The sequence below is a fragment of the Bombina bombina genome, chromosome 1 (assembly GCF_027579735.1).
Source record: "Bombina bombina isolate aBomBom1 chromosome 1, aBomBom1.pri, whole genome shotgun sequence".
Classification (NCBI taxonomy): domain Eukaryota; kingdom Metazoa; phylum Chordata; class Amphibia; order Anura; family Bombinatoridae; genus Bombina; species Bombina bombina.
Genome location: NC_069499.1, coordinates 485,610,483 through 485,623,459, shown reverse-complemented (window position 1 = coordinate 485,623,459; position 12,977 = coordinate 485,610,483). Strand labels below are relative to the sequence as shown.

General features: G+C 38.9%; 1 protein-coding gene across 2 annotated transcripts in view; it reads right to left on the bottom strand.

The window, feature by feature from the left end:
- TFPI (tissue factor pathway inhibitor) overlaps positions 1–12,977 on the bottom strand; it is a 165,039-nt gene that overhangs the window by 37,819 nt on the left and 114,243 nt on the right. The window contains exons 7-8 of one of the 2 annotated variants that reach the window (XM_053698531.1): positions 10,479–10,541; positions 10,009–10,136 (exon numbers count right to left, since the gene is read on the bottom strand). In XM_053698531.1, the coding sequence (XP_053554506.1) occupies positions 10,069–10,136; positions 10,479–10,541 (131 nt within the window). In that variant the 3' untranslated portion in view covers positions 10,009–10,068. Of the gene's footprint in view, positions 1–10,008; positions 10,137–10,478; positions 10,542–12,977 lie in introns of those variants that run through there. The other variant, XM_053698530.1, reaches the window with a different exon arrangement.

The window sequence follows — 12,977 nt, the reverse complement described above, 5'->3', positions numbered from 1 at the left end:
GCCTCACAGGTTTTGGTATGCATATCTTGTCCGGATGTCCAGTTATCAACCTTGCCCACTTCCTTTAAGGCCAAACCTTCTGTCTCAAGGACCGTTTTTCCAGCAGGATCTCAAATCTCTAAATTTGAAGGTATGGAAATTGAACACTTAGTGCTTAGTCATAGAGGTTTCTCTGACTCAGTGATAAATACTATGTTGCAGGCTCGTAAGTCTGTTTCAAGGAAGATTTATTATCAGGTATGGAAAACCTATATTTCATGGTGTTCTTCTCATATATTATCCTGGAATTCTTTTAGAATTCCTAGAATGTTACAGTTTCTTCAGGATGGTTTGGATAAAGGTTTGTCTGCAAGTACTTTGAAGGGACAAATCTCTGCTCTGTCTGTTTAATTTCATAGAAAGATTGCTAAGCTTCCTGATATTCACTGTTTTGTTCAGGCTTTGGTCCATATCAAGCCTGTTATTAAATCTATTTCTCCTCCTTGGAGTCTTAATTTGGTTTTGAAGGTTTTGCAGGCTCCTCCTTTTGAGCCTATGCATTCTTTGGATATTAAACTGCTTTCTTGGAAAGTATTGTTCCTTTTGGCTATCTCTTCTGCTAGAAGAGTTTCTGAATTGTCTGTTCTCTCTTGTGAGTCTCCTTTTCTGATTTTCCATCAGGATAAGGCTGTTGTGGACTTCATTTAAATTTCTTCCTAAGGTTGTGAATTCTAACAACATTAGTAGGGAAATTGTTGTTCCTTCCTTGTGTCCGAATCCTAAGAATTCTCTTGAGAAATCGTTAGTCTTTGGATGTGGTAAGAGCTTTTAAATACTATGTTGAGGCTACTAAGGATTTCAGGAAGACTTCTAGTCTATTTGTTGTCTTTTCTGGTTCTAGGAAAGGTCAGAAAGCCTCTGCCATTTCTTTGGCATCTAGGTTAAAGCTTTTGATTCACAAGGCTTACTTGGTGGCGGGGCAGTCTCCACCTCAGAGAATTACAAGTAGCAACTTGGTCTTCTTTGCATACATTTACTAAAAATTTCGATGTATTTGAGGCCCACCCTGTTTTTGGTGGTTATATTTTTTTGTATAAAAGCACAATATTATTTTCCAGTTCCTCTTTTTTGTATGCTTTTTTACACCTCACTACTTGGCTATACTGTATGTTAAAGGTGTGAGTGTGGTGGGAGGTGTGTTTATAGGCATTTTGATGTTTGGGAAACTTTGCCTCCTCCTGGTAGGAATGTATATCCCATACATCACTAGCTCATGGACTCTTGCCATTATGAAATAAATACATTTATCAGGTAAGTTCTTACATACATTATGTTATTAATGCTTTTCAAAGGATGGTACAGGATGACATCCTTAAATTAGAAGAAAAAACAGGTATTGATACTGCCACCCCATTCCAGGGAACGTTTAGATGTTAAGTCCCTACAAGACAATTCCAATATTGTTATCAAGAATTCGGATAATGGTGGCAGCATTGTCATTCTTGATAAAGAATATTATCTTCAAGAAGCCAACAGACAATTGTTGGATGATACTGTATATCAAAGGTTGCCTTCCAGCCCTATGCAAAAATATAGGCAAGATTTGAAGCAGCTAGTGTTGGAAGGGGTTAGTTTAGGGGTTTTCAAAGAAACTGATGTTGACAATTTGGTTCCTACTGACCCTATGAATCCTATCTTCTACCATGTCCCCAAGGTGCACAAAGATTGCAACAACCCTCTGGGTAGACCCATTGTATCGGGTCTTTATTTGAAACCTTGGGGGCATGGTTAGATTGTATTCTTCAACCTATTGCAAGAAAAAAGGTGTTATACCTTGAGGATAGTGCACATTTACTGCAGTCCTTAGCAGGGCCAGACTGGGAATAAAAAGCAGCCCTGGAAATTTTTTAGACTAGCCCACCAGCCCTATAAGCCATGAAAGACACACATATACACACATATATATATATATATATATATATATATATATATATATATACACATACATACAATATATATATATATATATGTATATATATATATATATCTATCTATATATAATATAATATAATATATAGTATTTACACAACTAGGCTATAATGTGTATTTACTAGGACTTATATGATGATGCCTGTGAGAGACACATAAAATTCAGCTGTGATGGTGACTGACTGTGTGCAATGTGCATGCATGGCTCATGATGGCTGCGGTGCATACATTAAAGGAAAGGATCCATTCATCCCAAAGCAAAAATTGAGCAAAAAAAAAAATCAAAATTACATCGCTGGTGAACGTGAATGTGAGTGTTGCTTTCGCTCACCAGACAGTGTGACACTGCGTGACCACCAGCTAGCCTCGCTGGCTCGCTCGCTGCAGATTCTTGCCACACACCCTGCTTCGCCTCGATGCTTCCCTCTCATCTCGGACTCACTCTCTTCTTGTGCATGCACAGCTGCACAGGATTCTGTGCTGGGAGTGGACTCTGGGTGGGAGGAAGAGGAATTGAGTCTCAGGGAGCGCCGAGTGGCGGAGTGGGAGATTGCAGCATCACATTAGGTCTGCCCCTGCCCTATTCATCTATCCGATTCCCACCTCCTAATGCCCGGCTGGATCAATCAGTTAATAGCAGCAGACGCAGCCAGCCAGCACTTGTCATGCCTATCTCTCCTTACTACTACATACAGCGACCGTAAGATGCTCAGTCTCATGGCCGCTGTATGCAAGTACTGTCCCCTGCTCTGCTCAGTCTCTCAGTCACAGGCGCGCTGTCCTATAAAGGCAGTGCGGTGGCAGCCCATTTTACATTGAATTGGAGTGGCCAGCCACCGAGGGGGCAATTGCCCCCCGGCCCAGTCCGCCCCTGATGCAGCTTGACAACAATTTGCATGTACAGGGGTAAACGGTATGCCAGAGTGCCGCTAATGTGTTCTGTTAGGGATCTTCTGCTTGACTGTGCTCTCCTCTGCTGCTCACCCGGTGCGGTGCTTGCTGCAGCTGCCGGCCCATCAGTGGGCCCTGATGGCCTGGCCCACTGGGATTTTTCCCGGTCTCCTGGCGGCCCAATCCGGCCCTGGTCCTTAGATTCAATTACATGGCAGCGTCATTATTCTTGGGTAGTAGTTTATATTTCATCTCTCTACACCTGCATTCCTCAACATCTTGTAATACAGGTTGTAGAGTTTTTCTTGGAATCCCACCATACAGCATTAACATATGAGATGTTTTGAGATTTTTACGGTCTCATAATTTTTTATGTTTGATGGTATCTATTACAATCAAATCTGTGGCACAGCCATGGGGGCAAAATTTGCCCCGCATTTGCCAATCTCAATGTTACTTGGTGGGAACTCTTTGTTCGCTATATTGATGACCTTTGGTCATTGTGAAAAAAACATTAAATTCCTGCTATACATCAATAGGAACAACATGAATTTAAAATTCACTGGAATCTATAGCGAACAGGAAGTAAACTACCTTGATCTTACCTTACAAATAGTCAATAATGAAATTATCACCAAAACCTATAGAAAACTCACTGCTGGGAACACTATCTTCCATGCATCCTCCCAACATCCTAAACACCTTATTAAGGCCATCCCTAAAGGTCAATTCATCAGACTTAAAAGAAATACAAAATCCAATGCAATATATGAACAACAATCCATAGAACTGAAGAACAGATTAATAAGTAGAGGATATAAGGAAGGCCCATTAGAAAAATGTTGTAATGAAGTTAAATCATACAAAAAGAGTCAATACAAGGATGTAAAATCCAAGAACTACAGAGAAAGTAACTTTAAAGATGCCATAGTATTCACGACCGAGTATACCCAACAATATGATGATATTGTAAAGATTTTGAGAAAACATATGCACATCCTCTCAGGAGATGACATTCTAAAACCATACATACATAATCTCAAGTTTGTCCCCAAAAACCAAGAACTTTAGCGCAAAGGTTATCTCTTAGCATGGCAAAAAACAATAGGATATCCAGGCAAACTTGGTTAGATAAGAAAGGCAACTTTAAATATAGTAAGAAAAATGTCCATATGTGCTCTCACGATTTAGTGGGCTGTAATTTTTCTAGTAGTGTTAGTCATCAGCAGTTTAACACTGATTTTTATGCTAACTGTGATACAGCTTTTGTAATCTACCTCCTTACATGCAATCTATGTCAGTGTCAATACGTAGGTCAGACCTCCAGGGAAATAAGAAAAAGGTTTGGTGAACACACTAGAGATGTCAAAAATTACAACAAAAACTCTGCTGTGGTGAATCATTTCACAAACATAGCCAATATGTCTGTTCAAATTATAGATACTGCTGTAGTTCCAATGAGAGGAGGAAATAGATACAAAATCCTTGAAAAGAGAGAACTAGTTTGGATGTTAAAGCTGAATACACGCCTTCCTATGGGAATGAATAAGGAGTGTGACATAAATTACTTTATTGATAATTGATGCCCTTAAGATGTATATGGCATACACTGTCAGTGATTTGTGTCATTTTCCTACATAATCCCATTAAAATTGTGATCCGATTTTGAGGTGTTAAATAATAATATATCTATATACAGTATATATATCAATAATAATGTTTTGTAACACTCCTATGCTAGTAGGGTTGATCAGTACACACTGTTTTTTTGTTACACACTAAGGTTCCCTCAAAGTGTGCTCTTTTTATACATATTCTCTTTTGTAAATATCTCTGTAGGATCTGCTTGTTACACCAGTGCCTTTTGTGTACATGTAATCACCTGAATCCATTCACCTGTTTTTATCTATGTGGCCTTTGTTTTGTTTTTAATTGGTTAACTTTATTCAGGTTGTCGGTATATATCTATATGTCTATGAGTAAGCACCACTAAAGGGCGCAAAACATGTCAGACGTCTTGTCTGTCTGTCTATTTGCTCCATGTCTGTGCACTTTATCTATGAACTTTTTATCTTTTATCTATTTTATTCAGCACCATCCTGCAGTGCCTGCATTTTCCCTATGCTGTTGACTCATTTGCGGTGTGATTACGGCACTCTGGGTGACCTCTACTATAGCAGGTTCACTTCAACTTGTGGCTTTTGCCGTGATCTAGAGACACTGGGACCTGTCCTACACTGGTTCAGCTTATGTCTATGTTAAAGCCTTTTTCCCCTAACACCTGAGATCTCTTATCTTTGAGACTTTATAACATTTGTGTGCAATATTTTTTGTTATAATTTTTATTAGATGCTAATATTATGAGTGTAACGATACTGTAATGTAAATTTGATGTTTTTTTGTGACACTGTATGTTTCACAAAACAATTAACAAGAGCTCTGAAGTCGCTGTAATCATTCTAGCGTAAATCGTGATTGCACTCAAGCGATTGCATTTACTTTTAACATAATACCAGCAGTAAGCTTGATAAATGCAAACCCTCACGATAAACCCCTTATCGCTTGAGCACAAACGTTTGCGCTCCACTAGTCATCTAGCACTATGTCTTTTGGGCTAATGCTGTACCACGACTTTGCCCTTCTTGGTGATTAGTCAGTGTCCCTCCATTACCTGTGTTGCTGCTGGCCTGTATACTTACATCCTAAATAAGGCCTAGATTTGGAGTTCGGCGGTAGCCGTCAAAACCAGCGTTAGAGGCTCCTAACGCTGGTTTTGGCCGCCCGCTGGTATTTGGAGTCAGTGATTAAAGGGTCTAACGCTCACTTTTCAGCCGCGACTTTTCCATACCGCAGATCCCCCTACGCCATTTGCGTAGCCTATCTTTTCAATGGGATCTTTCTAACGCTGGTATTTAGAGTCGTTTCTGAAGTGAGCGTTAGAGCTCTAACGACAAGATTCCAGCCGCCTGAAAATAGCAGGAGTTAAGAGCTTTCTGGCTAACGCCGGTTCATAAAGCTCTTAACTACTGTACCCTAAAGTACACTAACACCCATAAACTACCTATGTACCCCTAAACCGAGGTCCCCCCACACCGCCGCCACTCGATTAAAATTTTTAACCCCTAATCTGCCGACCGCCACCTACGTTATACTTATGTACCCCTAATCTGCTGCCCCTAACCCCGCCGACCCCTGTATTACATTTATTAACCCCTAACCTGCCCCCCACAACGTCGCCGCCAGCTACTTAAAATAATTAACCCCTAATCTTCCGACCGCAAAGCGCCGCCACCTACGTTATCCCTATGTACCCCTAATCTGCTACCCCTAACACCGCCGACCCCTATATTATATTTATTAACCCCTAATCTGCCCCCCTCAACGTCGCCGACACCTGCCTACACTTATTAACCCCTAATCTGCCGAGCGGACCTGAGCGCTACTATAATAAAGTTATTAACCCCTAACCCGCCTCACTAACCCTATCATAAATAGTATTAACCCCTAATCTGCCCTCCCTAACATCGCCAACACCTAACTTCAATTATTAACCCCTAATCTGACGACCGGAGCTCACCGCTATTCTAATAAATTGATTAACCCCTAAAGCTAAGTCTAACCCTAACACTAACACCCCCCTAAGTTAAATATAATTTAAATCTAACGAAATTAATTAACTCTTATTAAATAAATGATTCCTATTTAAGGCTAAATACTTACCTGTAAAATAAATCCTAATATAGCTACAATATAAATTATAATTATATTATAGCTATTTTAGGATTAATATTTATTTTACAGGCAACTTTGTAATTATTTTAACCAGGTACAATAGCTATTAAATAGTTAAGAACTATTTAATAGTTACCTAGTTAAAATAATAACAAATTTACCTGTAAAATAAATCCTAACCTAAGATATAATTAAACCTAACACTACCCTATCAATAAAATAATTAAATAAACTACCTACAATTACCTACAATTAACCTAACACTACACTATCAATAAATTAATTAAACACAATTGCTACAAATAAATACAATTAAATAAACTAGCTAAAGTACAAAAAATAAAAAAGAACTAAGTTACAAAAAATAATAAAATATTTACAAACATAAGAAACATATTACAACAATTTTAAACTAATTACACCTACTCTAAGCCCCCTAATAAAATAACAAAGCCCCCCAAAATAAAAAATGCCCTACCCTATTCTAAATTAAAAAAGTTACAAGCTCTTTTACCTTACCAGCCCTGAACAGGGCCCTTTGCGGGGCATGCCCCAAGGATTTCAGCTCTTTTGCCTGTAAAAAAAAAACATACCATACCCCCCCCCAACATTACAACCCACCACCCACATACCCCTAATCTAACCCAAACCCCCCTTAAATAAACCTAACACTAAGCCCCTGAAGATCTTCCTACCTTGTCTTCACCATACCAGGTTCACCGATCCGTCCTGGCTCCAACATCTTCATCCAACCCAAGCGGGGGTTGGCGATCCATCATCCGGTGCTGAAGAGGTCCAGAAGAGGCTCCAAAGTCTTCCTCCTATCCGGCAAGAAGAGGACATCCGGACCGGCAAACATCTTCTCCAAGCAGCATCTTCAATCTTCTTCCATCCGGTGCGGAGCGGGTCCATCTTGAAGCAGGCGACGCGGATCCATCCTCTTCTTCCGTTGTCTCCCGACGAATGACGGTTCCTTTAAGGGACGTCATCCAAGATGGCGTCCCTCGAATTCCGATTGGCTGATAGGATTCTATCAGCCAATCGGAATTAAGGTAGGAATTTTCTGATTGGCTGATGGAATCAGCCAATCAGAATCAAGTTCAATCCGATTGGCTGATCCAATCAGCCAATCAGATTGAGCTCGCATTCTATTGGCTGTTCCGATCAGCCAATAGAATGCGAGCTCAATCTGATTGGCTGATTGGATCAGCCAATCGGATTGAAGACGTAGGAAGTGGTGCAGACGTAGGAAGTGTTTCCCCATAGGAAACAATGGGGCTGCGTTAGGAGCTGAACGCTGCTTTTTTGCAGGTGTTAGGTTTTTTTTCAGCTCAAACAGCCCCATTGTTTCCTATGGGAGAATCGTGCACGAGCACGTTTTTGAGGCCGGCCGCGTCCGTAAGCAACTCTGGTATCGAGAGTTGCATTTGCGGTAAAAATGCTCTACGCTCCTTTTTTGGAGCCTAACGCAGCATTTGATTAAACTCTCGATACCAGAGTTAAATTATGGTGCGGCCAGAAAAAAGCCTGCGGAGCGTTAACAGCCCTTTTACCGCCGAACTCCAAATCTAGGCCTAAGTGATTTGTTGTCATGTTTCTTTTGCAATCTTTTAATAAAAACTTTGTAACCAGCACCAGAGACTACAGTGCATTACCCTGGGTTCCCCTTATAAAGCACAATTCTTAGAGCTATTGAAGCTCTGTAACATGTGAGTAGGATTGTTCAGCTGTATTACTGTATATCATTGAATTTGCAATTGGGTTTGAGCGTGGGTAGGGTGTTTGGTTTCTTCCACTTTTCACACTCCATTGAAGTCTATTAGGTAATATATTAATGTGGCCGCAATATTACAAGTTTAGCCTTTTTTGCGTTGGGTTAACAAAAACGTTTTACTTTCGACTTGTAATACGAGCGCTACCAGACGCATGCAAAGAACATGCTTCTAGCTGAGCTAATGTGCGAGTGGGAGCGATAAATAGCGCACCACTTGTAATCTGGCACTAAGTTTGATCCCAAGGTCAAAGGTCTATGTATTAATGCTTCATAGTAGAGTTATATTTTGGAAAGAGCTATCCAACCCATCTTAACCAGATTTTGTAAAATACATTGAGGCAATCTAAGGCAAACTTGTTTTTTTATTAAATGTCTATGAAGGCACCCAGGGCCAGAACCATCATGTATCTAAGTGGACTCCTTGTTCACAGATGAAGGAGCACTCCACAAGGAAAACATCATCTTGTCATTATCTGAATTTTAGAAATAATGTGGACAACAAGCAACAACACATTGCTGTACTACAAGATGCCATGACATGTTTATTTCAGCTTCATAAAGCATCCTGTCCAAAACTATGAAAACAGTTTTTAATTTGCTGCACCATTCAATAACACTGATCGTGTTCTGTGACTCAGTATTTCATGAGTATAACCCCTGGTCTGTCTATGACAATAAAACTAGCATTGTAATGAAATTAAATGAGATAAATAATTCATCTTTTTACACTCAGTTTGACCCAACAGTTATATATCAAGAGTAGCTGAGTATTAACTAGCAAATCTGCTGAGGCCTTAGAACAACAGAGAAATGTCGGTAAAGTGAATGACTCATCCATAAGACAAAAAAGACCAGTACAGCATGGTGAATCAGACAACACGAGTCAAACCACAGATTATATGTGACCAGAATTTTGAGTTACAGATCGGTAGTGAATGCTTTAAAGGGACATTAAACACTAAATATATTTTATTAGCATAGTATTGAGGTTAACCTCCACCTACTACAAGTTATGGGTGCCTGGGTGCCTCCATGTTGAAATCTAGTTTTCACTGCAAACCAGTGCACTGCTGACATGTGTTTGCACTTGTGCAGCAACCATCATTCAGTTACCTACAGTGAATCCTAGTTCCAAAATGTCAGTGCTCATAATTAAAGGGAGGTCACGGTGAATGCAATTTATTTCGTTTTTTAATGCCTCTTTAATGAATATGCCACTGTGCAACAAATGTCTTGCGTGTATTTTTGATGAAGCTCCTTTGCAGTTAATGCTAAATATGATACACTAGAAACACACAATTCACATAGACCACAATGTAAAGGCCCCACAGTCAGAGATTTTAGCCCCCCAAAATTGCTAAGTGCAGTTTGTTTTCTTTTTAAATAGGAAAAAAAAAGAAAACACTTGATTTTGGGGGATTTTGGGACACATTTATAAAATTAACCAGAGATCTGATCTCTGGTTAATTTTATAAGAGCTAAATGCTACCGTGAGCTGCGTTAGCAATAAACAGCCACTTGTAATAGCTGGTTATTTATTGTCCGCCAGTAAATGGGCGAATTTGACGGTTTACGGGCGCATGTTAAATTAGTGCTCCAATAATGTACAAATAAGGAGACAGGAGTAAACAGAGGTGTCTGGTGTTATGAAGAGCAAGCATTCTTCTTTTTTCCTCTCATTTGACGGCCAAGGAGATCACCAGTCATTTCACAATCAGAAAACAATGGAGCTGATTTGAATGCAGCAGTGGAGGAATGTTTTTACATGAAGCTATGAACAGATATTTAAGATAAATAGTGTGAATATTTAACCAAAAAACTGTGAAAAGGTTATATAAAGTAAAAGATTATTCAGCATGTTGCTTAGCAACAGGAGAGGTTATCACCTTAATCAAGTTCCCCAGTACATCAGCAACATATATAATTATATGGACATCTTTTCATATTGATAAATGTAAACAGAATATACTATCATTTTAATTTGTCCATCTAGGTTTGTGGCATGCAAGACAATATTGTGACTTTGTTTTATTGTGTTTGGCACTAGATTCAGATAAGATGAGAATGAAATAGATGCAAGTAAATAGATGTTATGTAAGATATTCTAACTTACCCAGCTTACTCATTGCTGTTGGTATATCTGAGCCTTTTGATTGGCTTTGGTAGCTTATATTAGCTGTTGAAAAAGAAAATGAGAACTTATTAAGTAAAGTGAAATATTTTGTTTTAGCAAATTAAAACAGTAGTTTTATGTTATTGTACTATATTTTAGTATAGACGGTAACAAATGAATTTGAAAAAAGAAACTATATACTGTATATATACTGTTAGTATGTGTGTGTGTATATACATACATACATTATATATATATATATATATATATATATATATATCTCAAAATAACAATAGTATTGCATTGAGCAATGATACTTTTTTATTGGACTAACTATACATTTATAAGATGACAAGCTTTCGGAAGATTGTCTTCCTTTTTCAAGTCTGAAGCAATACACACACATATATATATATATATATATATATATATATATATGTATTTATACATACATACACGCACACACACACAAAAAATCCAGAGATGAATTGCACTGTGATTTCTCCTATTTAGGATTTGCACCTAGGCTGGTCTGGGGTTAACTGCCTGAATTACTGATTACAAATACAGGTACCTGCAAGTGGTTTGGTTTGAGAGTGCAGTCCCCGTCTGTATTTTGTATGTGTCTAGGGGAGGCTACAAATAGTTGTGGCACCCTTGGGAGTTCTCATTGTCTTTGGTTGGAAGACAGTGTGTGTTGGTTGTAGGTTAGGACCCAGGTAAGAAGAGGCTTTGAAGTGGTTCCTGGGCTTATCACTGTAACAAACTCTTCATTTTTATGCAGTTGAGGGTTTTTAGCTGTTTTTCTGAGCCAAGGCTGTTTTTTCGGCTTGCTGAAATAAGTCCTATTTTTAACATGAAGCCAAAATGTTCTTGGTGATTACGATCGGCCTTTTTGACATAATTGCAAGCATTCCAACACAATGGAATAAGTCTATTTTGTTGCACATGTGCAAGATATTCTAAAGTGGCTACAGACAACATTTTAGAGGTTTATTTGTATACATGGTCTAAATTCACTAAAGCTCTATTCATAGCTATTGTATTTTCCATCTGCAGTATGCAGGGCACACATTTAACTATGTCTATGTATTTAATATGTGACATCCTGTTCAGCTAACAAGATCTGCAGAAAAGCTAGAAAACAGAAATCAAAACCGTATCTAGATATCTCACATTGAAGTGATTGTCAATTTCAGTACAGAGATTTCAAATGGAACTGTATCTTTGTCACCAGAATTTCTCTTTTTGCTATTAGGTTAATCTCACACACGTTCATATCTGATCCTCAGTAGTGCTCATCTACCTGTCGGGTGTCCTTAGCAATGCTGCTCTGTTTCTTAGCGCACCTCAGAATGGCTATATTGCTCGTCGGCAGCAGCGCGTCCTTGACAGCACTGCTTGTTGGTCTGCTGTGCTATTTCAGGTGCGACCAGTCGGGCTAGTTTGCCTTACTGGCTCCCACACTATGAGCTATAAATAGTGCACCTGGGCTTCAGTTCCTTGCCTGTATATTGGATTCCTTATGTTAATGGGTGCGCTGTCTATTTTGCTTCTGTTGCTGATCTTCTTGCTTGTTAAATGGACTTCTCTTGCCTACTGCCTGCCTGCCCTGACCTTTGGGCTGTCTTGACAATTCTTTTGGATTACGATTTGGTACCTTTTGCTGCTTGTCTGGTTCCTGACCCATGCCTGTCTACAACTAATCTTTTGGCTTCTGAATTGGTACCTTTTCTGCCCGTCTGAATAGTTGGCCTCCGCTTGTCTGACTATTCCCAGCTTGTCCTGAGTTTACCTGCTTTTAAGCTGAGTGTTCCAGGCTCAAGTTCTAAAGTATCCTTTACTCTCTGCTATATACCTGAGAGTCTAGTCCTGGGTATTATCCAGCACAAAGGGGTTAATTAAAAAACTGTAATGTAACTTTAAGAGGTGTGAAATAGCCATTGTATATGCCATTTTTTTTGGATTCCCAGTTTCAATCCTGATAACTAAACTACTACTAGTACTTAACAACCAAAAAAAAAGTTTTGGAAACTTTTCTAGTGAAAACTTGTTTGTGTCTGTGGGCTTTTAGTAGCCAAACCCTTTTTGGATTATGATCACTTGAAAAAAAAACTTCCGATATCGGCCAAAACCTCATTATCGGGAGCTGATAATGATATCCCGATATTAAATGAGATGAGGCCAGCCTTACAAGAGCCTTAACCTTTCATGCACCATATAATACTTGTAACAGAAATACAGGTAGAAAAACCTTTACCCAAACTGCTTGGGACAGGAAATGATTTGGATTTCGGAATAGTTGTAAATTGGAAAATGGGGCAGCTTGGAGAGGAAAACCAAGCCTACACAACATCATTTATATCTTATATCATTTAGGCAATATTTACATATCATAATATAGCAGCAAACTAATGGTAACATATTTTTAATACTTTTGTTTACATAGAACCTAGAAAGATATTACAGTACTGTAATCGGAAAGGTAATCTTTGTTGT